The 27984-nt window shown below is 41.2% G+C and overlaps 1 protein-coding gene across 3 annotated transcripts in view; it reads left to right on the top strand.

The window, feature by feature from the left end:
* Window positions 1–27984, top strand: part of nbas (NBAS subunit of NRZ tethering complex) — a 251018-nt gene that overhangs the window by 4196 nt on the left and 218838 nt on the right. For all 3 annotated transcript variants that reach the window (XM_036147528.1, XM_036147527.1, XM_036147526.1), the window contains exons 4-14: window positions 1157–1234; window positions 1676–1723; window positions 4325–4368; window positions 7793–7926; window positions 11777–11910; window positions 15710–15808; window positions 19682–19820; window positions 19910–19975; window positions 20071–20199; window positions 20593–20656; window positions 21141–21334. In XM_036147528.1, the coding sequence (XP_036003421.1) occupies window positions 1157–1234; window positions 1676–1723; window positions 4325–4368; window positions 7793–7926; window positions 11777–11910; window positions 15710–15808; window positions 19682–19820; window positions 19910–19975; window positions 20071–20199; window positions 20593–20656; window positions 21141–21334 (1129 nt within the window). The remainder of the gene's footprint in view (window positions 1–1156; window positions 1235–1675; window positions 1724–4324; window positions 4369–7792; window positions 7927–11776; window positions 11911–15709; window positions 15809–19681; window positions 19821–19909; window positions 19976–20070; window positions 20200–20592; window positions 20657–21140; window positions 21335–27984) is intronic.

Raw genomic sequence — 27984 nt, 5'->3', positions numbered from 1 at the left:
TTCACTACAGACCACGCCCAGTTTTTTCAGCATGATTACTTTTTGGCATAATTTTACTAACTCACTATTGCATATAACAGCCACAGGGTGGTAAGCATTGTATTTGGGCACCGTTTAACACTTGCAGGAACATCATTTGTTGGATTTTTTTTTTTCTGCTAAAATTCACCTCATGATGATGGCCTTCTGCACGACACCTGGTCAGAATGTGAAATGTGTGCCAGGAAAGCCAGATTTCTGAGTGCTGATATTGTTTCACTCATTGCACAAATTAGCCTCTTTGACAGCTGAATTATAAAAAAAATCTTTGATTGAAAGGAAAATCTAATGAGGAGCATGGAGTTTCGATCATGGGATTGTAGTAACGTGCTGACAGCGTGGGCTTTCAGTGGTGTAGCCGACATGTTTTCAGACTAAGCCAACGCGGGTTTTCCTTTAGGTCTTATGGTTTACTTGAAAGGCTGATAAAACACAAATACCTTAAACCATTCATTTTCAATCACTTTGAGAAAAGAATGCATTTTTTTTTTAAATAACATAGTTTTTATATCTGGGTTAATAAGGTCAAGAAAATAGTCATTGGAATATCACTCTTTATTTTTCCAAAGTTTGAACAAGCAAGGGTTAATTGTTGGTATCAAGGTAAACCGAGCTTTTACAACGGTTTTGTTTAATATTTAGAAGCTGTTTCCCTTCCTGAACCTCATTCTATTGAGATGGCAGAGAAACTTATGATGGAGTGACAGAATCTTCTCTGGCTGTATGCAGCTTATAGAAATGTAGCACTGCCCCCCCCCCCTCCAAATGTTGCTGCCCATCTCCAGTCAGCTGGGTGAAAGAAGGCTAATTCATTTAATTTGCCATATTTAACCAGATTAAAACCCCATCAAGATCTAGATCTCTTTTGCAAAGGGGACATGGGCAGAAAGTCAGCAGAAGTCATCATTTAAAGATGACATAGATAGCTTTTTGGAAAAATTTCTAGTCGTGGAAAAGATAAAGACGTTTCTGTGCTTAAGCTTTTTTTTGGGGGTGTTTGTTAATAATTTCAAGTAGAAATATAGAACAAAATATGTAATCGGCAGAATAATTCATGGTATGAAGAGGATTTTTATTTTTTTTAAATGATCAATTTCCGATGGATGTTTTATTGTAGCCCATCCAGCTCATCTCTGCCTCTTGGTCTCGTCCGACTGGCAAACAAGCAAATCAACTGGCAGCTGGTCCTTTCAAGGTACGTCAGGAACGCACCGTTACCGTCTCCTCTCTTTGCGATCAATAAGTGAGTCTTGGCTGCTTTGCCTCGCCTGTCCTCCACTAACAATTTCTCTTCATTCCAAATGACAAATTAATTAAATAGGCCGATTTCCAAATGGCATTTGTTAATTCAGCCGAAGCCTGATGAAATATTTCTGTATATGACCTGATCTGGATGTTGATTCTTTTTTTAAGGTACCCAGCCTGGCTTTTTATTCCTGTCTCCACATTTTTCCACCATTGCTCACGAGAAAACGCACAAAACTTTTTCCTTTTTCTACTCATCATTTCACGTGTCATTCTCTGTAGCAATAAAACGACACATGTTTATGCCTTTTTTAATTTGTTTCTCTGGCCTTCTGCTCTCCCATTCCTTTTTCTCGTTCATTCCTGACCACTCTCCTGTTTTACTCCACAGCAATGGCAAACTACTGGCGGTGGTTCAAGACCAGTGTGTGGAAATTAGGTAATTACAAAACTCTATCTCCTCTATAAAAGCCCTGCGTGAGAGCGATAGAGCCTCTTTTAATTAACGAGGTGATTTATCACGTTTTCGTTAAAAAGACTTCCAGGTTCAACTTGCACCTGAGAAAAGAAAAGCGTTTTGTTAGAGCAGGTACAGTTCAGTAACAATGCAGTCACTCACCGGAGAACATTTGAATTAATTTAGCACACCTTTAACTGCTGCTGTTCACTTCCTTTAGTACAATTAAACGTTTCCTACCTGTTACGTGTAATTGCAGAAGAAGCAATCCGTTTATATACTCATGAAAATAGTGGTGGTGTTTTTTTTTTGTTGTTGTTTTTTTCCAGATGTATAAAATTTGTACCTGTACACTAAGAATAGACACCAACTCCACAGTGTACTTTACTGACGTGATACAGTGATTAAATCGAGCTGGTTAGGGTTAAAATATTCAGTAGAAATATGCAATATACCACCGGCGATTTAAAAATCTAATTCTCCTTTAATGCTGTGTTTTTATATACAATATAAGTTTACAGGAAAGTCATTTTTGCTCTGCAAGAACACCAGCTAGCCTTCCATAATTACCTAAATAAAACGAAAAATGTTTGTAGAGCTGTGGTGGTGCTGCTAAAATCTTTGTTTGGTACATAATTTCTGCATGTTTGAGAATAATGCGAGATATCATTTAACACTGCTCTATTCAGGGATGAACGAAGGTTTATAAGAATAAGAACTCCTGTTCTGTCGCGCAATGGGGAAATTCGGGTGTGACCGGGGCAAACACACATAGATACTCAACTATTAGCAATGAATAGAAGAAGAAAAAAAAAGACAAACCTGTCCAGTGTAAAATTAGCTCTAAAGAAACACCCAGAGTAGAAGATAGAATGAAATACCAGAGTAAATATTTCACAGTAGAGATATTTAACAGTGGGGAAAAAAAAAACCTCCTGCCTATTTCCATAACAGAATATGCAATTTACATGATAATGCTGCAGCATTCCTAGCTAAGGCATCTGCATGTTACCTTAGCGTCTGGGAGCATTGTAAACAATTAATGGTCGGGTCAGAACCTGTGCAACCATTGGCATGATGTAAAGTTACTGAATTTGTTGAGAGCAGCTAATATTCAGTGGCGTCTCTGGCATGATTAGTTAAGTGGGGCCCAAAAACTCAACACCCATTAGCAGCAACAAGTTTTTTTGTGATGCATACAAGCTGACTTTGATCAATTTTAAATGAAACAGATAAGTTAGCATAAACCAACACACTAAAAATGCCATTTTATACAAGCTAAATGTAATTTAATTTTTATACATAAAATTACAAATAAAGGCTCACTAATAATAATTTATTGAGCAGAAAAGATTCACACCAATCCTTCAAAGAGCTAGCAAGACCAACCAACACTAGATTGTCACACACGTGAATGTCACGTGTGCATTTCCAGTATTTTGATTGGACAATCTGAGCTTGGGCCCACAGGATTTGTGCCCCAGGACAGCTACTGAGTGCATGTTGGGCATGTTGGGCACTGAGATTTCAGATGTTCATTATATAAACAAATGTTGGTGGGCCAGCCCCAGTATCAAGGCGCCTCAAGAGGATTTAGCCTACTGAGCTTGTCAGTTTTCTGGCAGACTAGGATATATAGACACAAATGTTTCTAACAGAATTTTATTGGTAAAGGAATCTCTTTTTGCCATATTGCTCTATGAAGAATGATCCGGTTCCACTAATTATTGTGAACATGGAGCTCCAGGCCTCACTGGCCCCAAGTGCATTGACACCACAGCCAATATTATGAAGTCTGAATACAGCCGGGCGGAACGACCTGCGGAAGCGCTCCTTAGAGCATCTGGGATGCAGCAGTCTGTCACTAAAAGAGCTCTCCAGCTCTGGTGCAGCTCCATCCATGGGGTGGGAGACATTGTCCATCAGTGATGCTATTGTCCTTTGTGGGACAAACTTTATGTTATGCAGAAAATGACCAAAAACAACTTTTTTTACCTCAAGGTGAGCTGGATGGCTTTTTACAAACTTCTGTTAATATCTTTAAAATGATAGTAGCTGTGGATTGTGGGAAAGGGACAACTTCCCCCAGCTGCCTTCTGAAGATGTACAGTAATTTTGCTTATCCACATGTATAACATTGGTTTTCCACTGTAATAAATACAGTGTAAATAAATAAATGCATACACCTGGTGGGGTGAAACCTTTATGTCCATCTTGCCAATCCCAGATGTCTCTCTCTGCAGAGGCCAGCAGGTGTTTCATTTACATTAATAGTAATGTTTTGCTCAATCCTTTGTGTAGTAGGCCCATAAATATGGATAAATGGAGTGTTTTGCTGTTGTTTTTGTTGTCTACTACCTTTATGCAAAGTTGTGCTGTGGTTAATCTCAGCTCTCTGAGCCTGATGCTGCGGGTCAGTGTTGTTGTTTGTTTCATCTCTGTGATCCACTGGGTGAATTCAGTATCAGCGGATGTTAAAGCCCACTCTACCAGAGCAAATGAGTTAAAGTGTGTATGCCTGTCCTTGTTATTCAGAGTAAACCCACCTGCTTTACAGCTTTTCTTCATGCATTTCCTCCTCAGGTCGGTGAGAGACGACTTTGGCTATGTCATTGGGAAATGCCAGGGTAAGACCCACTCCTCTTGTGTTTTTATCGTAGAAGGAAAAGCTAAATCTCTATAGCACACTCCAGTACACAAATCTCTGCTGCATAAACATGTCTGGTTACTATAAAATAGTGACATATGTGGCGTGTGCGTTTGTGTGTTTCTACGTTGTGTTGTTAGATAGCTTTATGTTCAGTGTTTGTAGATAGATTGCCATAGAAACGGCAGCAAAAAAAATTGCATATCTGCAAGCAGCAATGACCCAGGTCCAATCAGATTAGGAGCGTTTAAGCTATTAGCCTTTGTTGACCTCAGTAAGCTCTTGAATACTTATTACATGCATGCGTCACAACACTACTGCCTAATAGTCACAAGGCACCGGGATTTACAAAGACCTGGACCTTGATAAATTGAAAAAAATACTGCAGATATGCAAAATGTGGTACTAAGCTTCAGATTTAAGGTGTTAATGACTTCAGGTTCTTGGTAGAAAACATTGTTTAGTGTTAGGAAGGCTTTTGAAGAGACCTTGATCCAAGTTATACAGGTAGTGTCTGAATGTTTACATTAGGAGTAAAGAAATTCCTGTCTTTAATGCAATATGAATAAATATTTCCAGATTGATGTTACTGCCCTTGTCATATGATTGCATCAATGCCTCGTATTTACCTGATGCACGGATATGTGCAGATTTAAGTAAATAACATTCCTCCGTAGCATTTGTAAGCATCTGATACAGTGTCAGATAGAAACATGATCTGCAACTTGGTGAGGCTGCCAGAGATGTTTGGGCGTGTTGAGAATGCCGCAGCATGAGCAGGGGTGCAGGATATAAGGAAAACATGCTACAGTGATGTGATGATACTGGTCACAACTAATCCACCTTTTCCACATTCTTTTATTATAATCATAAGATGAGAAATTCCTTTATTGAAGGGCATACAGAAAGGCCAAAATAAAAGTAAAAATAAAACCAGAGTTAAGTATTGCAGAATTATTGGTAGCATGGCATATTCAGGTAAGAGAATGATGAGCCTTGTAAGCAATTTACAACTTTCCTGTATTAAGAAAGCAGATTGTTTCACAAAATGCTTCATTTATTTGCTTTTTGTACCCATGTTAAAAACCAAAAACGACACACCAGTATACGTGCCTGTATGCGAAACACGGCAGCAGCTTTTAGGTCCAATTATATATAGAAATACCTAAAGGGAACTCAATCCTCTTTGATTTTTATTTGACTTCTTACACTCTTACATATATATTTTTGCAACCACACATTGTCAATGCTAAACCAACAAAGGACGCATTATAAGGAACCTTTTAAAAAGGTTTTTAAAGAGGGGGGCATTACAGTTTCCATACAGGGCTAAGGTGATATGTTATTCTCTTAATAAATTAAGTTATCATTGTTTGATTTTTGAAATTTGTTTGAGGAACCGAAACATTCAAGTGTGACATACAACTTCTAATAAATCTGTAAGGTGGAAAATACTTCCACAGCGCTGTATTAGGACCTATGCAAAGCAGGGAGCAGACGCTCAGACACCCTTGTTGTTGCTTTAGCCGTACCTCCCCTTCTTTTCTTGTTCTGTGTCGTTTTCCTTTCCTTTTTGCTTTATTTTTCTCATACCTCACTTCCCTTAGGTTCTCCGCACCGTGTCCGTTCTGCTCTGGCTGGCCGTCATTTTGATCCGTTGTTCCTAATAGTCCATGGTGTGGATAACGGTAGCCCCTGGGCACGTGTAAACCCGTGCCTCCCTCCCTCCTTCCTTTTTTTTCTTTCCTCTCCATTTCATCTGTCTTTTCCATTTTTCTCATACTTCATTTCATTTCACGGAGATTTGTTGTAATGGATTTCACTGTGATTCCGCCTTTTAATGCCATTTTCTCTTAATGGATGAGCATGAGCGTGTGTGTGAGCGCGCATATGTTCTGGCGTCTGCTCGTTGCACGCACACCTATGCATCCGCCCCCTCCTTCCCCATCATCCGCCTCTGTTACAGTAGAGTTGTCACAAAAAACCCCTGTGCATAATTCATAAGTGTTGAGCTCTGATAAATGCATCTGCAAGGCTTCAGATAGAAGTTGGGTCATTGGGTGTAATTCTTTTGCCTCCATTATCGCTGGAGGGGAGGGGGGGGTACGAGACATGGTAGCATCTAATTTTCTATTTCCCCCAAAATACCATCTATGTGGAAATGGAGCCCACTGCGCTGCACAACATACAGTTCGCAATTCATAATGGGAGATGAGATGGCAAGTTTGTGAGGGGAAGTAATAAAACAAGGGATTTAAATATAAAGATGCAAAGGAACTAGGGATGGACGGAGCTTTGTGCCTTTAGCTTCCTCCTAACCTCAATATCTGAAGTCTGATAAGTTGCCTTCCTCCTAATGTGCTCCTCATACGTAGGCCCTGAAACGTGAGCGCTCATGTTTTTTTTTTTTAATACATATATTTAAATCTTTTGTGTCTGATTCACTGTCTCGTCCCCAGCCTCTCCCTACCTCTCTTTATCTGCCTCGCCTCCCACTTCTTCCCTTTTGTTCTTCATTTAAAATTCCAGTCATACAATATCCACCGCCCCCGTTCGTTAGCACTATTGCCCACCAGGGGTTGCAGCAGCGTTACACGGCCAAGAAATTCAGTCAAATAAATGCCAGAAGCTCTGTTATGGGATATCAACCACAGACACATAGCTCGCCTTTTCACAAGTACATTGCTTGGAAACAGTGCCAGTGTTATATCGCTGTTGTCCACAAAGGAAGAGAGAAAAAAAAGGGGGGTGCTAGGGTAAATCAGAAATCTAATTTGCAGGTCTCGCCACATACCCTCCCCACCCCCACCTCTACCCCTACACACTTTTTACTGATTTAATTCATTGTGAAATAATTAAGCATTCAAAACAGGCCCAGTAGTAGCAGGGGCCTGCCAGCCCGACCCGGCCCCTCTGTCAGAAGGAAGGATGACAAGCGGAGCCTTGAGCACATGCCAGCGGGGCCCGGTTGTGCGTTTATCACTGCGATATGGCTAACCTCGCAGCTCCGCTGAGCCAGCAGATTCCTAAAACAGTAGCCTATACTTCAGTAAAAGCTGAATTTATGATCCCCATTCCCCTCCCACCTTTTTTTTTTTTTTTTTTTTTTTTTTTTGTTCCTCCCAGCTTTCTTTCTTTCACATTATTCCTTCGCGCCACGAGCTTCAGCGTCGCTTTAAGACACAATCTTGTTGAGATGTTATTCCTGCTGTGTGTTACGAGTAAATTGGTCTGAATCTTGGAAGCATTGATTTATCGTCCCTTTCCTGTCTGTATTCATTACCAGCACCCCATATTACATGAGGGATAATCTAAAAAAAAAATATGGCGTCTCATTTGACCTAATAAAATATCTTCTGATCATTTTGGGATTGTTTTGTTCTTTTGCTTCCATTTCGCGACAGTGCCAAAGGACCCCAACCCTCAGTGGCGAAAGGTGGCGTGGAGCTACGACTGCACCCTGTTGGCGTATGCAGACAGCACGGGCACCGTTCGCCTTTTTGACCTCATCGGCAGCGAACTCTTCGTCATCCCTCCGGTAATCATGCTAATCCTTACAGTCTGACGTCTTCCTACTGTCACTCGTCCATCCAACCGGGCTCTCTCTCTCCGTGTTTAGGAATAAAACCTGCATCATTCATCACTTTTTTTTGTGTTTTTTTTTTTTTTGCATGTATTTTTCAAATTGTTTTGAGCTTTTTTTCTGACAAACAAACTCCCTCAATGTTCGGTCTGTAAACGCAACAAGCAGTATAATACTTTGATAGACCTTTCTTTTTAATCCTTCTAGGTAAAGAACATCATTTAATCCAGTGTGTTTTTTTAAAATGTATCTCTGGAAACAACACAAATAATTTATCCTGTTTTACATATTAAAACAATGTATTCTAAGGGTTAAAAAAGGACACCCTACACTTAAAAGACATTGTTTCCCCCTTTGCTTAAAAGGACTTGTGTGAAATGCTACTTTCAGCCACATACCTGACATCAGTGTGAGGAAGGCTTGTATTGTCTTGAGATCAAGATCTGAGCCCAGAACTTTCCTTTTCTTTACACTCAGCCAGACCTTGCTGGATTTACTGTTATGTTTTGGGTCTTTGTAAATTTTTTTTAAATAGATTGTCTTTTAATTGATGTTCCTGAAACACCCTCTGATACACAGTAGAAAACACAGTGGATGCTGTGATGGGGAGGTGGCTCGGTCCCATGACCCACCCACTGATGAGGTTATTTTCCTGCAGTGTCATGTCTGGTTTATGCCAAATATGTCCTCTGTTCTTGTGTCCAAATAATTCAGTTTTAGACTCTTCTCTCCAGAGAAAAATTATTCATGAAGTCCAGGAGCCTTATTTGTAAAATATTGCATATAATCCATTCTAAAAGTGTACATAAGCCAAAACAATTAATAAAAATGGAAATCCTATAAATAAATTCTGATTTATAAAACCATGCGCACACACACCAGCTTGAAACTTTCCTTTATAGCTTTACCTGAACATTTGTGTACCTGGTTCCTCCTCACGTTCTACCCTCTACACGCCCAGGTCGAAGCATAAATAGTCAACGCAAAGCACCTCATGAATGGTAATGTGTATTTAAATGGTCACAAAGAGAAGATTCCTAAATGTGTAAATCAGAGGTAAAAGCACAGGTGCTGTTCACGTTTAAAGAATGTGTTAAAAGGTAAACTTGCCTGCTGTTTCAAACGTGGGATGAAAGCCTCGATAAGGTGTGCTCCGTGTTTCTTCTGAGGCTGTGAGTCCACATTCTGAGGAGGAAGGGAGACCAGGAGGAAAGAGAGGGTTCCCCCATGATCGAGAATCTCCCCCAGCAGTTTAAGTAATTGCTGTAAAGTTTTTGTGCATAAGTGAGACCCTTGGTCTTTTCTGTACAGTCTCTCTGGCAAACCTTATTCTGGATATTGTTTTTCTTAGAGGGAGATGCTTTCCTCACGCCTCCCATTAAATTTCATCTTGTGCAGAGTCTCTTTTTGACACATGTATTTTCATATAAACCGTAGCTAAGGTTTGCCTTCAGTGAGCTTACTTCTGCCATGGAAAAATGATCAAGAAGCAAGATGCTCTTTCAATACAGAGACCATTTTCTTCTTGAAGGCAAACGGCGTTCAAGGTGCATTCTTCCCCAAATGCACACCTAGTAAGACAAACCTCGTGTCTTTATAGGGAACATATTTACACAAGTAGAAGGAGCCTCTGATGATCAAACAAAGAGCCTCATGTGACGTATAACAGCTTCATCCTGGCACCTGACCTTTAACCCCTCCTAAAGCCTGGGGAGGACCCAGCTCTCCTCTCCCGCTCCAAATTACCATCATATCCCTCACACTTTGACACACACAGATGTAATAAAGTTCTAAGGATGCTTTCTGATCATGTCAGCACACACACTGAGAAACTGAACTCTGATTAACCTTACATCTCTGCAAGCACAGGCTGTAGACTAGACATGCCATGGTGACAAGATGTTTTGCACAAGGTTTAAATTTAGAAGCAGGCAAGAACATTTCCCATCACACTTCGATGGACAGAGCTTGCCATGTTGGCAACTGGCTTATTGAGTGTTTCCTGTACAGCCCAGTGGCTAATTTCAAACTCTCTGGAAACCTCTTTAAATCCGCTATGAGACTCATGAAGTGCTGCAGTTGTTTGCGTGCATGCATCAGACAAGTTGTTCGAGGTTTAAACAGGCAAAGCTTCCTTTAGAGGTGCTGAGTAACAGTAATCCTATAAGCCCCTGATGTGACATGCTTATGTGTAGTTTTAGCCCTTTTTAGGTGGCAGCAAAATGTGTCTTAAATAACTCATTACCGAAAACTGCTCTTCTTATTACAATTTGCACAATTTCTTTTTCAGTTTAAGGTCTGTTTATATTACTTGAGGTTTTCAGTTTTGCTTAAATCTGTTTAAAATGTGTTAGAAAAACACGCAGGGTGTTTAGGGTGTGCTTTTTATGTCTGATGTTTTGCTTTGATGCAAAAATGGGAATAATCTTCTAATTCCTTAATTTCTCATTTGGATTCATGGCTAATACCTGTAAAAATAACTCACAGCCCCTTTATCCTTTGTGTTGTACTGCGGAGAAAAAGTGGACTTTCATGACTTAGGCCTCAAAGAAAAACAGGAACTGGTGTTCTGAATCTCTAATATTGCCTCACTTTTTATTTTTCAATTTAGTCAAAATAATAAAGTTGTGCTTGTATGGTTCCTGGAACGAATTTGGCCAAAATCAGAATCTGCAGGTCAGCACTTTTGAAAAAAAAAAAAAAAAAAATCCTGACTCAGAATTGGCCATAACGGCAATCAGTGCAGCCCTGGTTGCAACAGTACATTACGATGGTTATGAGGATTCAGACATCCGTGGTCCTCCTGGGACAAGTCAGGCGAGACTTGTTCTGCTGCTGGGTGAAACACTTTGAGCTGCCTGTCACATTTTGAAGTACATGTCTGCTTGTCAGACACAGTCTGCGCTCCTTTGTCTGTCATGTGGGCTTTTTAGATCATTGTCTGTTGCGCCTTCTTCTTCTCCTTCTTCTCCATCTTGTCTGCTCATAGTGTCCCATTCCTTTTTTTTTAACCCCATCTTCATCATCTCCCATCCTAAATTTTTCACAGCCTGCTCTCCCAGTCTTCCCCTCTCCGCTGTCACATTTTACTCTCGCCCTTGCGTGTCTGTGTCAGAGTCTCTCCCCACGCTCCCATCAAGTCCATCTTCCACCCCGGCCTCATTTAATGTCCCCCGTGTGCAATATGTTATTATTCCTGCATTTCTGTCCGTCACCCCCACTCCATTCCTCTATTGGCTCTGGCAGACGGCAAGCGCAGACACTCGTCCTTCTCCCCAGCCTCACTTACCTTTTGAAAGTCTCTGATCCTCGCTCCTTTAGTGCACTTCTGCTTTGTTGTGCGCCGACGGTGAGCGCGCTCGCACACTTGCATCAGCTCCCCCTCTCAGCTCTGCTGCGCTCTTCCTCTTGTTTGTCACCGTTAAGTGCACACACCACTGACTTGCTGCTATTTCTGGGAGGGGGATGATAAAAAAGTCAATTTGACAGAAAGTGTGCATGTGCAGAAAAAAAAAAAAAATTGATGCGCACGTCTGTTCTCCTTCCACTCCCCCCCCCCATCTCCCTGGCTTTCTCTCTTTAACTTTGTTGCTTATCTTCCGTTTGCCTGGCTCGCCTGTCTCATCGTTGCCTTCTTCATCTCTAGGCTGTGTATTTTATATTAATTTCTTCCATGTGACGTCTGTTTAGTTAAAACACTGGGTGGGCTTCAAAGTGATCATTTCTTGTTTTTTTTTACCCTACAATCCAATGCAAGTGGCACCAGCTATTTTTACGCCGCCTCTCTGACTGTTTTCCCATCCAGGTGGTGAGCTTTCCTGGAGATTTCAGCTGTGCCGTGGCGGGCCTGATCTTCCTGGAGTACACAGCGAGCGCTCAGTGGTCGGCGGAGCTGCTTGTGATCACGTACAGTGGTGGGCTCAAAAGCTACCTTGTGAGGTGAGCGGGGCCCGACTGCTTCATTGTTCTTGTCTTCTCATCTAAAAGCAGGCCCTTATTGGAAAATAAAACCCCCTGGCAATGCTGCAGAGCATTTGTGGAATCCAGAATATCCCTTTACTTGCTTTGTGAAGTGACAAGAGCTGAGTATCAGCAAATGTGGTAGACGTTAACATTTGAAACATTAGATAACGTTCAACTTAGATGGGGCTTTAGTTATGTAAAGACATTAGGACTATTATTTAAGGTTTAAACATGCACAGAGAGAGAGAGAGAAACCATTCCAATGCAGTGTTTCCCCTAGGAATTTGGGACAACCGGCGGAGCGGGGGGAGACAAGCTTTGCGCCGCTGTGCGGAGCGGGGGGGAGAGCACCGCTGACCGGCTGAGCGGAGCGGGGGGGCTGAGCAGAGCGGAGCGGAGCGGGGGGGGGGGGGGGGGACAAACTTTGCACCGGTGACCGGCCGAGCGGGGGAGACAAACTTTGCACTGCTGACCGGCGGAGCGGAGCGGCGCACATATCGAGTTAGTTTTATTTTTTTATTATTATTTTTTTTGAATGTCAGCGAGGCGGTAGAGTGAGGGAAACCCTACAATGTTACTTACAATCGCATCAGCGGAAACGCGAGGTCCGCGTCAGCCTTGCAGCCTTCTATGTTCACCCGTGTACGACTCCTCTCTCTGTCCAGAGCCCTTTTCCTCTTTCTTGTCTGCTCCAACGTGGGCTTTCGCTGTTTTCTCACTGGTTCCAAAGGGCAAATACAAAACCCTTTAATGCCTCACAGTGTGTTACAAACCAGTTGATAATACAACACAATGCTATCAGTTTAATTAAACAATGATGGTGATCATTTATGACTGAAGCTGCCTGGCATTTGTAATCTAAAATATCAGAGGTTAGCTTTAGCTCTGCAGGTAAGGATAGTCACACGGTGATGCCATTGTGCAGATAAGGTCAGGAGATGACGCTATATAAATAAAATTGAATTGAAATAAACGTTGAATAAGGTCTGTGTCCTAGAGTGGTTTCACCTGAGGCCATCAAACCAGCTACATATAAAACCATGTCGTCGGCATACATCTGTATAACCTTCACCCGGTCATGATTATTGCTCATGTATGACATGCAATTTAAATGCCTTATAATTTATCTTAGAGAAAATATGTTTCTTTACTTCTGATACAGAAAACAAGGAATATGTATCCCCCCTCCCATTACCAGACTTTATAATCAGCTGTACCTGGGTATATTTCAGGAAGCTTACAAAGAAGGAAAATCGTTCTGCTGTAGGCAAATGTATGTATAACCCAGTTCTTTTAGCTCAGCAGAAGCACAATTTAAATAAATTATTGTAATATGACATGGCATACAGGCTTGTAATGAGTGCCTATAACCTTTAATACTGAACCCGTATTTCACAGTTTTAGTCTAATCTCACCAGAGGACCGTCTTGCACCTGGACCGCCTACAAAGCTAGCAACAAACAGGACGTCTCAGATTTCCTTTCATTATGGCTTTGTTCTTGCCACTCTGGTATAATGTGGAGCAGTTTACCTGGGAATGAAACTAACCTCTAAGCAGCAAGGGAGCCGTTACCATCTCAGAAATCTGCTTCAGCGGGAGGTTGTTATCGCTAATATGCCAGGGACACGTTGTCACTGATCATTTCTGCATCTGTCGTTGCCGTCTCTCCCACGGCGAGTCACTGCACGCCTGAATAAGCGAGAGTGTGACATCTTACTCGCATTGACCATGACACTGTTTATTAGGCGTACAAGCTCGAAGATCTGTTAGCAGGTGCGACTACCTTTTCCCCGCACCGCCTTCGGCGCTGGCGTGCGGCACACCTCACACGGCGACCTCCTGTTTCTTGGAACGTCGAAAGCAAATTGTTCTGAACAAGCCAAAATCATGTTATGTGTTTAATGGTGTCGTTTCACAACAAACGGCTAATTACAGTTAATTAATAAATACAGTTCACGGTTTCTGTTAACAAATGTGAAACAAAGTCAAGGTGTCTCTAATTGTTTTCAAGAGATAATTGCTGATTCATATCATGTGCTGCTGCTTATTTTTTTAAATGGCTTATTCTGTTCAGAGTCTAGTAGTAAAAACACAGGGGGCTTGTTTGCAGTCTGAGCGAGATTTTTATCACCTAAATAAAGTATAAAACATTTTAAAGTTGAGTTTAGAAAAAAGTTTGAGTCTCTGCTTTCATTATTTCCTTTGTCTAAAATGTATGAGCTGAATGTATGAGCATAAAAAGGGTTTTTTACGCTGTTAAAGATTTCTGCAAGATTTTGGTTTAATACCTATATCAAATTCTGTTGAGCTAGTCTTGATTTAGATACACAATGAAACATTTTAAATATGTTTTGGGGAAAAAGAAAAATCTTAATCAGGTTTTCTCAAACTCCTGTCCTCAAGGGCCGGTATCATCATGCAACTTTTAGGTCCAACACGTCTGAGTGAAATGGCTGAATATCCTTGTCAATGTGCAGTACACAGACCTGCTAATGACCTTGTTGTTCCCGTCACGCCTGGTGAAGCAGGAATACATCTAAAAGTTGCATGACACCAGCTACCGAGGACTGAAGTAGAAAAACCTGTCTGATGTAGGGTAATCCAGTCCAGTTCTGTATTTTTGGTACTAACCGGTTCAAGTTGTCGATGTACCCACAAAACACTGTGAAATACACCTTTTATACACTGCCGACTTGGAAGCCAGCTTTAGCACAATGGTTTTGTGTTGTTTTTTTAATGAAAGGCAGATAATTAAACCACGTATGTAAATGATTCTTCCCCAAGTGTCAATAATGTCATTAAAATGAGTAGAGAAATCTTTTTTTAATAATGTGTAATTAATGTGTGAAATGTGTTCCAGCTCTTTCTTACCAGTTAGATTCAGCCCTATTGCTTTGTTTTCTTTGTCCTCAGAGGTTTTCCATTCCCCCGTTTCACTGCTGTTGTCGCGCAAAGCCTTAGAGCGGTGACACTCCAAAACAGGGTAAAACTCAGCTATGTGTGCTGAATCCTGATCAGATTATGTCCAGCCCTCTAACGGCTCCCCTCAATTCTGTCAGTATTGACGGCTGCCAGAAAGTGAGGGAAATGCTGATTTATTCTCCTATTACAGACAGCGAGTCGGGCTTTGAGGTAGCGCCGTGTATGTGCGAGTAGGTAATTAAGATGTGGGAGACATTTTTTGACCAGATTTCCTGTGAAAGTGGTTTTGAAGCTTGGCTTTCAGCATGAACCTCACGTTCAGCTCCTCTTCTTTGTCTGACTGCATTCCGGTGCTGTTGCTAAATACCTTAAATTAGATTTTCAGAAATTATAGGTGAGGCGCCTCTCTCACTTTCTGGCTCTTTGTGCCAGCATTTCAGTGTACCTTCTTTTTTTTTATCTTCCATCTAAATGTTTGCAAGAAGCTAAACTGTCAAAGTCTTGAATATCCTGCAGCGTCTTCCTTTGTTCTTCTCTCCTTCACAGCCCGTTCCTCTTTGCTCTGTTCTTTGCTGTGTAAATGTAAAATTTCCCCAGCGAGATCTCCCAACACAAATTACACCACATGTAGCACTCTCGTTTAAACTGCTGTTCTTAATTAGATTATATAGATTGCCATGTCTCATTTTAATTGCGAGCGGGTGAGAAATTGCTCCGCTGTCAGACCCGAAACTGCATTTCAGCACCACAAGCTTTCCACGTGAGCGCTAACGTTTTGACGCATTTGTTTTGTATTTGCTCAGGTTTAATTTTGGGTTATGTTTCATGCGGATGTGTTTTGCTCTGTTTCAGCGTGGGAACCAATCAGAACTTCCAGGAGAACCACTCCTTCAGTTTCTCCCAGCACCACTCCCGTGGCATCACCTCGGCCGTTTACCACCCTGCTCACCGGTACGATAAAGAGCTTACAGCCATTCAAACGCTGCGTGATCCTGGGAAGCCTGTTGAATATAAATGAAATGTAGAGCTTTTTGAAATATGAACATATTTGCCAGCATTAAGCTTTTAATCCATCAGTGGCAGGCTAATTAATATCTGTAGCTTTCCCTTGACACCCTTGGAGAATGTATTATCTCTTGAGGACGCCACCGTCCAAGACTACTTCTATTAGTGCGGGGTTTGATCAAGAGTGTTTTTTTCCTACATTTATATTCAGACTTCCTTACAAATCCTTTGAATCAGTTCTCATCCTGAAATATGTTGCCACAAAACACTTAAATATCTGAAGCTGAAAGTTGATGAGCGATTTCCAGCCGTTTCATCATTTCAGATCTACAGGCAATGTCAATTTGCTGCTAACTGTATTTTGTTTGCATTACTTTGATGGAGCTAAATTAGATTTAATTGCATAGCAGATTGCATTACGTGAAGCTTTGTTTTAACCATAAAACCTTAGTCGAGAAGATTTATAGGTATAATCTAAAATGAATGTACTGTTATTGGCCGACCTAAGCCATCTTGATTGAGTGGTATAACCTACCCCAGATCTTAAATTATGTTTTCCATTTGTAGTGATTTGCAAAGGTATTCAAATGCCTTGAGTTTCCCACATTACAACCCCAAACATCTTTTTTTTTGTGTAAGACCGACACAAAGTAGAATTGGAATCCGTTTTATTGGCCAAGGTTGTGTGCACAAACAAGGAATTTGACTTTGGTTTCAAGGGCTCACAGCGTACAGACATCAGGTATAAATATATAAACTTAAGAGGAAATAAAACAAAAGAGAAAAGGAGCAGTATGTAGTTATGTGTGTGTGAGCAGACAGTTTTTTCATATAAAGATAAAGAAAATAACAAAGGTAGATTGCGGCAGTGCAAATATACTTATTTTGTTTCACAGCAGTGTAGCCGACTGCTACGGCTGTGAGGTGTTGATTGTGTTCATCATAGAGACACCCTGGGGGATGAAACTGTCTCTGCGGCGGCTATGCCTTTTGTAAATCGCGCTGTGTAGCACCGACCTCAAGGTAAACGTCTAAATAGTTTGTGTCCAGGACGTGTTGAGTCTGCAGAGACGTTAGCCACCCTTTTCCTGACCCTAGACCTGCACAGGTTCTGGAAAAAGTAAAGGTCAGCCCTGATGGATCCTCTTTGCAGACCTCAGCGGTCGTTGCAAATCGGATCTGTCCTGTTCTGTGGATGAGCCGAACCACACAACGATGGGTGGCATCGTAGAAGATGACCACCGCCAGCACCTGCTGATGGATGCTGTACGTCTTGAGTCGCTGCAGGAAGTACAGTCTCTGCTGGAGCTTCTTCCAAATGTGTGAGGAAAGGTAGGGAAGAGGGGAAGGGAACCATGGCAGGCAGGGTTGTTGAGGATAATGAGGGAAACTTGAGTGCTGTCTGGAAGTCCAAAAGCTGACACTGCACATCATGCTGACAGTGAAACCTGGCAGCAGCATCATCCACGGAGTCATAGTTGACCATAGTAAACTGGTCATAGTTGGTCTGAGGATGGACGACTGTAGCTCTTTTCAGAGTCTTCATCTCCCTTTCTGCGCACATGTATGCACGGAAAGCTGTGTTGGTCTGCTACATAAAATCCCAATAAAATGCATGGATATTTGTGGCTGTAATGTGTAAACGTTCAAGGCAATCCAAGAGTTTTGTGAGGCATTATCACCCGTAGAGCTGAAAACGGCCATTAATCAGAAAACCCACTCCTGCTGTCCTGGCCGCTCAAACACCTTTTCTCTCAGACATGGCTGCCCTACACACAGAAGAGGATGTTTTATTTGGTTCCTGCTTGTTTGGTCTCTGTTGACTGTACTGGGGGGAAAAAAACAAAAAAAAAACAATGTTTCAAACCAACTGGACCTGAGCTGTAGGGGAACTAATAGATTCTCAATAGATTCTGGTGCAAGTTGCAAATAAAAGGTTTTTCCATTAAGATTTCCTGCTCAGGCAGAAGATATTGTTAAGATGAACTGGGCCAAGGTACTTAAGAATGAATGAGCCCGTCTCTTTAATAAAATACCTGCAGGAATTCACGGCAGCGGCTCGAAATTCTCCTCTGCCCATTCAGGGGTTGTGGTTAATTATACCCGGCTCATATTTGTGACCTTACGCTTTTCCCCGGGGTCCATAGGCTGCACAACGCAAATTTACTTTAGCCGGGGAAACCTGGCATGAAAGCGTAATGGATTTTGGCAGCTACTGTCAAATGTTTGCCAACTGATAGATGAGATGAAACTTTAATGATCCCTGTGTGAAAAACTGGGTCATCATCAGAAAGAATAGAAAGTGGACAAGGATAAAAGGAAGGTTAGGCAATGGGTCATTAGAAAAACAATTCAAAAGACTGAACATGATTATTAAAAACAATTGTTTGTAAGTATACACATGTAGGTGTGCATTAGGAATGCTAATAATTGTCTAAATTAATCTGGTTTTTACAAGCCCTCAAGCGCCATTTTCTTCCCCGCTTATAGATGAGGGCAGTAGAGAGTATTGATATTTTAAAAAGGAAACCTAAGCCTTGTACTTTTGGTTTGGCTTTAAACTGACTTTTATTCATAATTTTTTTTTGAGTAATTAAACTTAGTTAATAACTTGGCCCTATCTCAGCTCATTGTCTTTTTAGTTTTATTGCACTTTGGCTATATACTGACGTTATAAAACATTTTTTAATTCACCCTATTTTTTAATAACTACTTTTAAATTGCATGTAGATAGTGGTTTAGTGTATTTTATTTATTTATAGTGTTAATAATTTTGATCTTTGTAACATTAATTTTAGACTCTAAGCTTAGAAATGTTATGTCTACATTTTTATTGTTTTCTATTCTTTTATTTAAGGGGATATAATTTATTAATAATTCTGAAGGGAGGATAACACATAGTTATCACTTATTCATATTAGCAACTATTAATAATAGTATTTTTTTAATCTATTAGTGAAGGAAAACGTAATCTGTTTTATCTTGTGTTGTAGTAAATCTTTCAATATATTTGTGATAAAACATTAAGTAAAAAAAAGAGTAAATTAACATAAATTACATTAAATAAGAATAGTATTTAAAAACCATAAAGAATGCAGGTACACAAACATACATTAAATTAATTATAGTTCCTAATCCTGTCGTCATCTGCACCTTAGTCGCAGCCACTTTTTTACGTCCAGTCTCAGTTGAATATTCCTCTCATCGTCATTAATCGTTTCCTCAGTCCTTCAAACCAACGTCACCTGTTAACAGCACATTTCTGTTTATTCCAGGGTGTTTTCTGAGTTTAACTTTGTTTAGCTTATTAGATGGTTTTTATTTTTATATTTTCATCTCCTCCTTTTTTGTTTTGTGTAAGGCACTCCTTTTGTTTTGTATGAAAACTTCTTAACTAAACACTGATTGGTTGATTTCATTCAAACCGTTGCTGCATATAGAATAGATTTATTTCGCAAGAGCAATGGTATTTTCACATATTAGGTCTTCAACAGTTAGTAAAGTGGCTTTTATTTTTGCTCACATTTAGTTTCCAGCTTCTTTACACCAGGGGGCAGTCTTGAGCTGGAAAGCCAGATTTCACAGTCCCAGTGTAAATGAAGGGAAGCACTAATCAATGAGCTCTTATTTTTGCATTTACTGAGCTTAACAAGATATTCTACCAGACCTTTCCTCTGATTAATAACACTTAATCTGCTGGGCTCTAAATGGCAGTTCGGTAGCGGGAATTCACTCCGGCTTTATTTGGGTTTAAAGGATGAGGAGGTTAAAGGCACAATCACGAAGATGGTCACCATGAATGTGTGTGCCTGTGTATAGATTGCTGCTGGTAGGAGGCTGCGAATCAGGGGATAATGGTGCATCCAAGGCCTCCTGCAGTGGCATCACCGCCTGGAGGGCGCTCTCTGGCTCGCCGTACTACAAGCAGGTCAACAGCTACGAGGACCACGTCGGTTCGGTGAGACATCTGTAGCGCCCGGTGTTTCTTGGAAACAATTTAATCGTGACGCGGATCAAAAACGTTTGTGCTCTGCGTTTGTGTCACAGAATCAGCGGAGAGGTTTCTTCAGGATGCCCAGCCTCGGGATCTTTTCAAGGCAAGGAGATGAAAAGGTACCGCAGCCCTCTTCAGGCTGACTACCTCATTGTAAAATAAAAACCTCATCTATACTTAATGAGGAGAATCTGTTGGCATTCTTCCTGTGCAGGATGGAGTGTTTCGCATGAGCCTGAGCCCTGATGGGACACTCCTAGCTGTGATCCACTTCTCTGGGCGTTTGTCCATCTGGGACGTCCCCTCCTTAAAGCAGAGGGCTGCATGGACCCAAGACAAGCAGGTGCAAACCTAAACTGCTCCCGTGTGTGCGCTTTGAATGTGCACCGCGGTTGAATGTGTGATAATACTTTATATATTTGGTACTTTGCTGACAGTATTAATGTAATCTTCTTTTGGACAAGGTTTATCAGTGTGGGGAGAAGGATTTTTGAGTGTTTGCTCCCATCCCACGTTTTGTGAGGTGGCTTACAGAGGAACTTAAATTCGCCAAATGTTTTGCTGATTAATGCGGCGTGTGCGTATGTTCAGCTCCGCCGCCGGTGGAGCTCATGTGTGCTGCAAGTGTAAACAGGGTTAGCAGATTAATTTCTCTTGCCCCCCCATCCCCTATTCCACGCTTTCTTCTTTTTCCCACCCCGCTTTGGTGCCTCCATCTTTCCGGTCCGCCCTGCAGCCAGGATTTGAGGAGATCAACCCGGAGTGGAAGACATCACTAGAGAGAAGGAAGAAAATAAAAGGTATTTTGGCCTGGAGCGCTGAAGAGAGAATCTTTTGTTGCTGACATGGCAGCCCACTTTGGACACAACTTAATGATCTTTGACAAAGTTGATTTATTGAATTACAGAGTTTTCACAAACACAAAGCTCGTGGCGTATTTCAGGGCCAGCAAATATTTTCCTCCTTCAGTAACCAGGCCATTTGATGTGTGCATTTCTCTGCTTGTGTGTTTGGCTATAATCTTATTTTGACAGTTTCAGGCCAGTAGTGGTGACAGCTATCACAGTTTGTGTAAGCAGTAATCTGTGCAAATGTCCTTATGACAAGTGATGTCTCATGGCTCTACATATAAACATGTCTGGAAGGGAGGCAGACGAGTTAGTAAAAAGTTACTCTTTGGATAAGGGGATTATCAGGCTATAAAATGCAGAAACATGTTCAACAAGGATGGGGGAAAAAAAATCAGCTTTGACTGACCTTTATGTGTCACCGCACTTGTCCCAGATAAGGAGCAGTACTACCCGCTGGTGGACGTGAGCTGGTGGAGCGACAACGTGTTGATTCTGGCTCGTTGCTCTGGGTCGGTCACCGTCTCGTCCGTCAGGACGTTGCGCAACCTTCTGGGGAAGTCCTGCGAATGGTTCGAGCCCTCGCCCAGAGTCACCGCTGCGCACGAAGGGGGCTTCCTAAGCCTGGAGGTAAATGTCACATTGAGGGATGTCCACCGATTCTGGGTCTCAAGAGAGCATCCATTAACGTTGGATGTAGATTAATGCTTTTGTCCTCTGGGGCTTTAAAACATGTATCGTTTTTCCCCATCTCTAGCATACAACCCCAATTAGGATGTTGTGTAAAATATATATAAAAATAGAATACAAGTCTCATAAAGCTGTGTTTTATTCATAATTTCACATAGTCAACAAGTTGCAGTATTTTTTAGAAGGAAACATTAGGTAATTTATTATTTTTTTTATTTAACAGCAGGATCTGGTCTCAGGAAATGCTAGAATAGAGGCCAAGAAATGCATCAGAAGTAAGTTATTTGAATAGCAAACAGCTGGAGGCACATTTTGTAAGCAGTTAGGTTAATTGGCAACAGGTCAGGTAATAAAAAGAGCAGCGTTGTGGATGGGCTCAATCGCTCAGATTTTTTTGTGTGCATTTTCTAGTGCAAATACCTTAGTGAGGCGAGTCAGACGGAATCAAGGAATCCAGGATCTGTTTTTCCACTAATTACTGTGAGGCGTTAACACGGAATCTCTGAAGCCAAGACAGTTTTTTAATGAGTAACTGTAATTGGTATACTATAAACTTTAGTAGCTGTCATTCCTGCTTTTTCTCCTCCTCCTCTGTTGTCTGTTAAAAAAAAACACGAGGGCTCTCAGTTAAACCACTCTCAAAATCAGAATTGTCTTTGGTCTTCCAGCAGCTGTCGTGCACGTTATGGAGATGTGTGCTGTTCCTCCATTATGATATACTAAAGAGGAGAGTAACTATCCGGTGTGGTGTAAACGCAGTGAATTAGATGAAATTGTGCCAATGACTTGGACAACTTAGACTTTTGTAAAGGCACATCTACATCTCTGGGTGATAGAATATCATCAAACAATTATTTTAAACGGTTATAAATGCATTACACACAGAGTGATATAATTTTAGTTTTTATTCTTGTTCATTTTGATGATTATGGCTTGCAGCGCATGGAGAGAGGTATTAAAAGACAGGTAAAGATAGACAAGAAACATGAAGTAGAGCAAAATGTGTCTCTAGGAAATTTCTAAGCAGGTGTGGGAGTCTATTAAAACCATGACCAATGCTCTGCAGTGCTCGCTACTGAACCCCTCGGTTTAGTAGCGATGGGGGCAGAGATGTGGCAAATCAGTCAAATGTATTCTTCTCTCGTTTTGAAAGACAGCGTGTTGCCAATGCGGAACATGTACAATTAGATTGGAGTGCTGATCAGCATTGTACTGTGGAACGAAGAGAAGTCTGCAATATTTTCAAGGGTCTTCACACACATAAGAGTCCTGGTCCAAATAAAATCCGCAGCAGTTTGTTGAGGCATTGTGCTGTCCACTATGTTTACCCAAATATTTCAGTACTCACTAGATAAGCACATTGCTCCTCTTTTATGGAGAGCATAAACTATTATCCCCATTCCCAAGATTTGATCACCAACCAAGTAGAAACATTACCGCCCTGCTGCACTAATTTCACTAGTTATGAAATGCTTTGAATAAATGATTAAAAGTTACATCGTTTCACACATACATTAGTTATTAGACCCCCTAAAGTTTGCTCATCAATCCTGCAGAGGGGTTGATGATGCTATTTCTACTGTGTTTCATTTACACATCTTGAGGCGGCTTAGATTTTGCATCAGCATTTAACACAATCCAGCCTGATCTACTGAGAAAGAGGCTACGTGACGAATTCGCAGTCTACGGTCCTTTTTCTCTGCTTAACTTCATCAGTGAGTTCAGCGAGTGAAGGTGGGCGCTTCCTTCTCTGATAAAATCATGACCAGCGTAGGCTGTCCCCAGGGCTATGCGTTATCTCCCTTGGTACTTATTCTGTATACAGACAACTTTACCAGTGCCAATCTTGGTAGGTATCTAAATAAGTCCGTTGATGATTCTGCCCTGCTCAGTCACAATAGTGGTCGGGAACATCATCTGGTGTTGGGTGAGTATCTGAATTGGTGTGAGGAGTCCCACCTGCTGGTAAACACTATCATAAGGCATCCAGTACAGACCATTAATGAGTACTGGTGTCTCATTGTAGATCTAGGTAACAGACTGAAATGGGATAAATGCACAAGACTCAAGGGACAACAATGTAGTTTATTTGTAGTTACCTGTGTTGTGCCAGTTCAGACGTGACAGAAAGCGGGCATCAATTCGGGATGTAACGGACTGCGTTACCCATGATGCAATGTGGTCAAAATGGCCACCAACTCCCATCACGCAACACGGCAAAATGGCCGCCGATCAAGATAAGGTTGCTATGGTGATGGCTATAAAAGCCGATCACACACGACAATCTCCCTTCTTCCCTGGCTTTTAGCCAACCCGAGAAGACACAGCTGATTCCGTTGGGGTGATTCCCCGCCACGTGTTCGATTGCTCGCTGGACCGAGATTTTTCGACGCAACGGTTATTCCCTGCTTTTTATAACAGGAGGTCGACTTAAATAAGTACTTTTAAATTCCCTCTGATCAAAAGACTGAGAGACGCCGCATCTCCCAGTGATCGAAGAGGACCCCGCTTTGTCTGGCCAACAAAGCGACTGTGAACCCGGAGGAAGAAACGAAGCAGCTTCTTCCCCGTCCCGCTGCAGCCTGCGGACATCTGCGCTCGTCAAGGCGCGTCCAGAAAGCCGCACACTCGGAGCGCTCCGGACCAGCCCCGAGGCATCTCAAAGTAACGGGGTTTTCCCCTTTTATTTCTGTCTCACCAACAGGGTGTTTAGAAGTGCCTGGGCAGGCGGTAGAACTTTGTAGGTGTTGGTTAATGCTTTTATTCCACAACGAAGTTGGAATTATTTTGCTGAACATTTTCTTTGTATGTGCATGCATTTTACAATTGATTTGCTGTGTTGATTTGTGATCCATCAAGAACCCCGCCGTGGGTTACCGCTTTATTTCTTTTCATCTTTTTCCCTGCTTTCCCCCCTCTCTCTTTTCGCGTCTTCTTATCAATTTAATCTTTTTGTCCGAGCTCAAGTCGCGGCTTTGCTTTAAACTCCCAGTTAGCTGCGCCCCTCGAAGCGAGGCATTATCCCATCAGCGTAAGCGTGGTTACGTCATTAGGACCTCCCCTCATACGTCATCGTAGCAGCCATCTTGGGAGGGTGACGTGTATCTGAACTGTAGGTAGCTTAGCTGAACTAGCTTTGTGTAAGACATCAAAGCGTCCAGTGAGATTCCCGAAGCTGTTCTGTCTGTCAATGCTGATACGTGAAACGCCGGTGTTTCGAGGGCGGTGTTAAACAACTTTGAGTTAAGTTAAGATCTGCTAACCGCTCATTTTAATCCATTGTTTATTTTTGTTTTGTTCTTTATTTCCACATATATATTTTGCATGTTTTAGTTTAGTAATGAGTAAGAATTCCAAAGTTGTTTGAATCAGAGAATTACTGTAACAGGGAATTGCTTTTGGTTCAATAAAACCACGACTGCGGAATAGACATTGTTTTGTGTTCAGTCCAATTCACAGTTACATGGTTATTCAGAAATCAGAGCTAACCTCCTTTGGAGTTAACATCTGATATTAATACAGAGACAATATCATTGGATGGTGATAAGGAATAAGGATTTAAACTCTTAATTGCAGTTACATTGGGGTTCTCACAGCCTGCTGGATAAACCTCGTCGGTTAACAGTCCGACCAGATCATTTATTCCAGCATAAATGAGTTCATAACAGCAAATTAACTAATGCATTAGGGGTATAAATATTTATAAGCTTATAGCTAACATCACCACCATTTGAACTATATTTGTTATAGCGGAATTTTGAGTTGAATGATTTATTATTTAAATTATAATACCAAATTATAATTAATAATAATAATAAGCATATTCAACCAGCTTATAGCATAACACCTGTAAAATGCTGAAGAAGTTGTATATCACCTTTGTGTAGAACTAGTGTTTTAACTAGAGGTATTATGTGCTGGTTTAGTGGCACAACGGGACCACGGATGAACACGATGAGGAAAATGGTGACCAATGCTAGTAAGTTGCTGGGAATTAGTTTGAATGACCTGGAACTCATCTATAAACAAAGATCTCTTAACAAGGGAACATATTTTCTTGCTGATCGGAGGTAACTGCTCGTTATCGCTTCTAGACCGTTACCCTAAGGTGGAAGGCGCTGCTACCCTTAATTAGAAGGTGCTGCTGCCCTTAATTAGAAGGTGCTGCTGCCCTTAATTAGAAGGTGCTGCCACCTTCAGGTAGAAAGTGCTGCCACCCTCAGGTAGAAAGTGCTGCTACACTCAAGTGGTTAAGTGTGTTTTGATGGAGATTGTGTCTATCTTGTTGTTATTTTTATTTTGTTTACTTGCTTGTTTAGAAGTTGATCTAAATTGCCAGTGTCCTGCGTTCACTTAACGAGCAGAATGTCTCGGTTGGGTCAATAATGTATCTATTCCCATTCCTAACCTAAATTCCTGAGATCAATAACGTTATTTTCTTATACAGACATTTTATGTGATGTTAAGGATAAGTTTTGTCCTATACAGCAGCTGATTTACAGTTGTTCAGGCGACAGACATTGAAACCCTAAACAAGGGGATAAGCACAAAATTTTGTTGAACAAACTGGCTGTTCAGTGTGCAGCTAGTAGTCATTTAGATAAAAATATAAATGAAAATATTGAATAGAAGTAAAAGGTGTGGAAGAAAAAAGGCGCATAAGCAAAAGGAGTAACTGCAGCGTTGAGAGGATGTCAAACTCTCCTGACCTAACGTCTGTAGATAATCCATAGGGTGTTGTTTAAGAAAGATGGGACACCAGGGCTCCAAGAAAATATGCTCTGTAGTACATGGGCATACTTTTTGCAATTGGGTTAATCCGTTTTCTTGTAATACTGTAATTTTTTGAGAAACTGAATTTTGGTTTTTCATTAGCTGTAAGCCAAATTCATTGAAGAAAATGTAGATAAATGCTTGAATTATTTCACTCTGATTGTAATAAATCTGATTCAGTTTCACTTTTCAGATCAAGTTACTGATCCTGGGATTTTTTTTACATATATTTGCTAAATCCTGTGTCACATCCACTACAATAATCGTTCAAGTGTTGAACTGGCCTTTCTCCACTCCAGACTTATCAACAATTGAAAACTTTTGGAGTATCATAAAATGAAAAGTCTGACAAAGAAGTCCCAGGACTGTTGAACCATTATAACCCTACATCGGATAAGAATTGGACATTTCCCTCCAAAACTCCAGCTCCCCTCAGATCCCTGATGTTCAGGCTATTAAATGACAAAGGCGCACTTCACAGAGATATACGTGACCGTCTCCCAACTTGTTTCTGATCTTCTGCTGCCGTTCTGATTAAGAATAGCATATTTGTTTTCAAAATGGTAGAATTTCTTAGTTTACACATTTAAAATTTTCACTGAATTTTTTTGTAAATAAAATCTGTGTTTTGAAAAAAACATGTATGAAACTTTTACACAATATCCCAACTTTTTGGGTTTAGGTTTTAATGTGTTAAAGTGCTTTTTTGGTCCCAACATTTACTTTTAGTGTGTATATATATATATATATATATATATATATATATATATATATATATATATATATATATATATATATATATATATATATATATATATATATATACACACACACACTCACCGGCCACTTTATTAGGTACACCTGTCCAACTGCTCGTTAACACTTAATTTCTAAGCAGCCAATCACATGGCGGCAACTCAGTGCATTTAGGCATGTAGACATGGTCAAGAGAATCTCCTGCAGTTCAAACCGAGCATCAGTATGGGGAAGAAAGGTGATTTGAATGACTTTGAACGTGGCATGATTGTTGGTGCCAGAAGGGCTGGTCTGAGTATTTCAGAAACTGCTGATCTACTGGGATTTTCACGCACAACCATCTCTAGGGTTTACAGAGAATGGTCCGAAAAAGAAAAAACATCCAGTGAGCGGCAGTTCTGTGGGCGGAAATGCCTTGTTGATGCCAGAGGTCAGAGGAGAATGGCCAGATTGGTTCGAGCTGATAGATGGGCAACAGTGACTCAAATAACCACCCGTTACAACCAAGGTGGGCAGAAGAGCATCTCTGAACGCACAGTACGTCGAACTTTGAGGCAGATGGGCTACAGCAGCAGAAGACCACATCGGGTGCCACTCCTTTCAACTAAGAACAGGAAACTGAGGCTACAATTTGCACAAGCTCATCGAAATTGGACAATAGAAGATTGGAAAAACGTTGCCTGGTCTGATGAGTCTCGATTTCTGCTGCAACAGTCGGATGGTAGAGTCAGAATTTGGTGTCTACAACATGAAAGCATGGATCCATCCTGCCTTGTATCAACGGTTCAGGCTGGTGGTGGTGGTGTCATGGTGTGGGGAATATTTTCTTGGCACTCTTTGGGCCCCTTGGTACCAATTGAGCATCCTTGCAACGCCACAGCCTACCTGAGTATTGTTGCTGACCATGTCCATCCCTTTATGACCACAATGTACCCAACACATGATGGCTACTTTCAGCAGGATACATAAAGCTGGAATCATCTCAGACTGGTTTCTTGAACATGACAATGAGTTCGCTGTACTCAAATGGCCTCCACAGTCACCAGATCTCAATCCAATAG

The sequence above is a fragment of the Fundulus heteroclitus genome, chromosome 15 (genome assembly GCF_011125445.2).
Source record: "Fundulus heteroclitus isolate FHET01 chromosome 15, MU-UCD_Fhet_4.1, whole genome shotgun sequence".
Lineage (NCBI taxonomy): Eukaryota > Metazoa > Chordata > Actinopteri > Cyprinodontiformes > Fundulidae > Fundulus > Fundulus heteroclitus.
The sequence above is the reverse complement of the archived record's forward strand: the minus strand, read 5'-3'. Positions and strand labels throughout refer to the sequence as shown.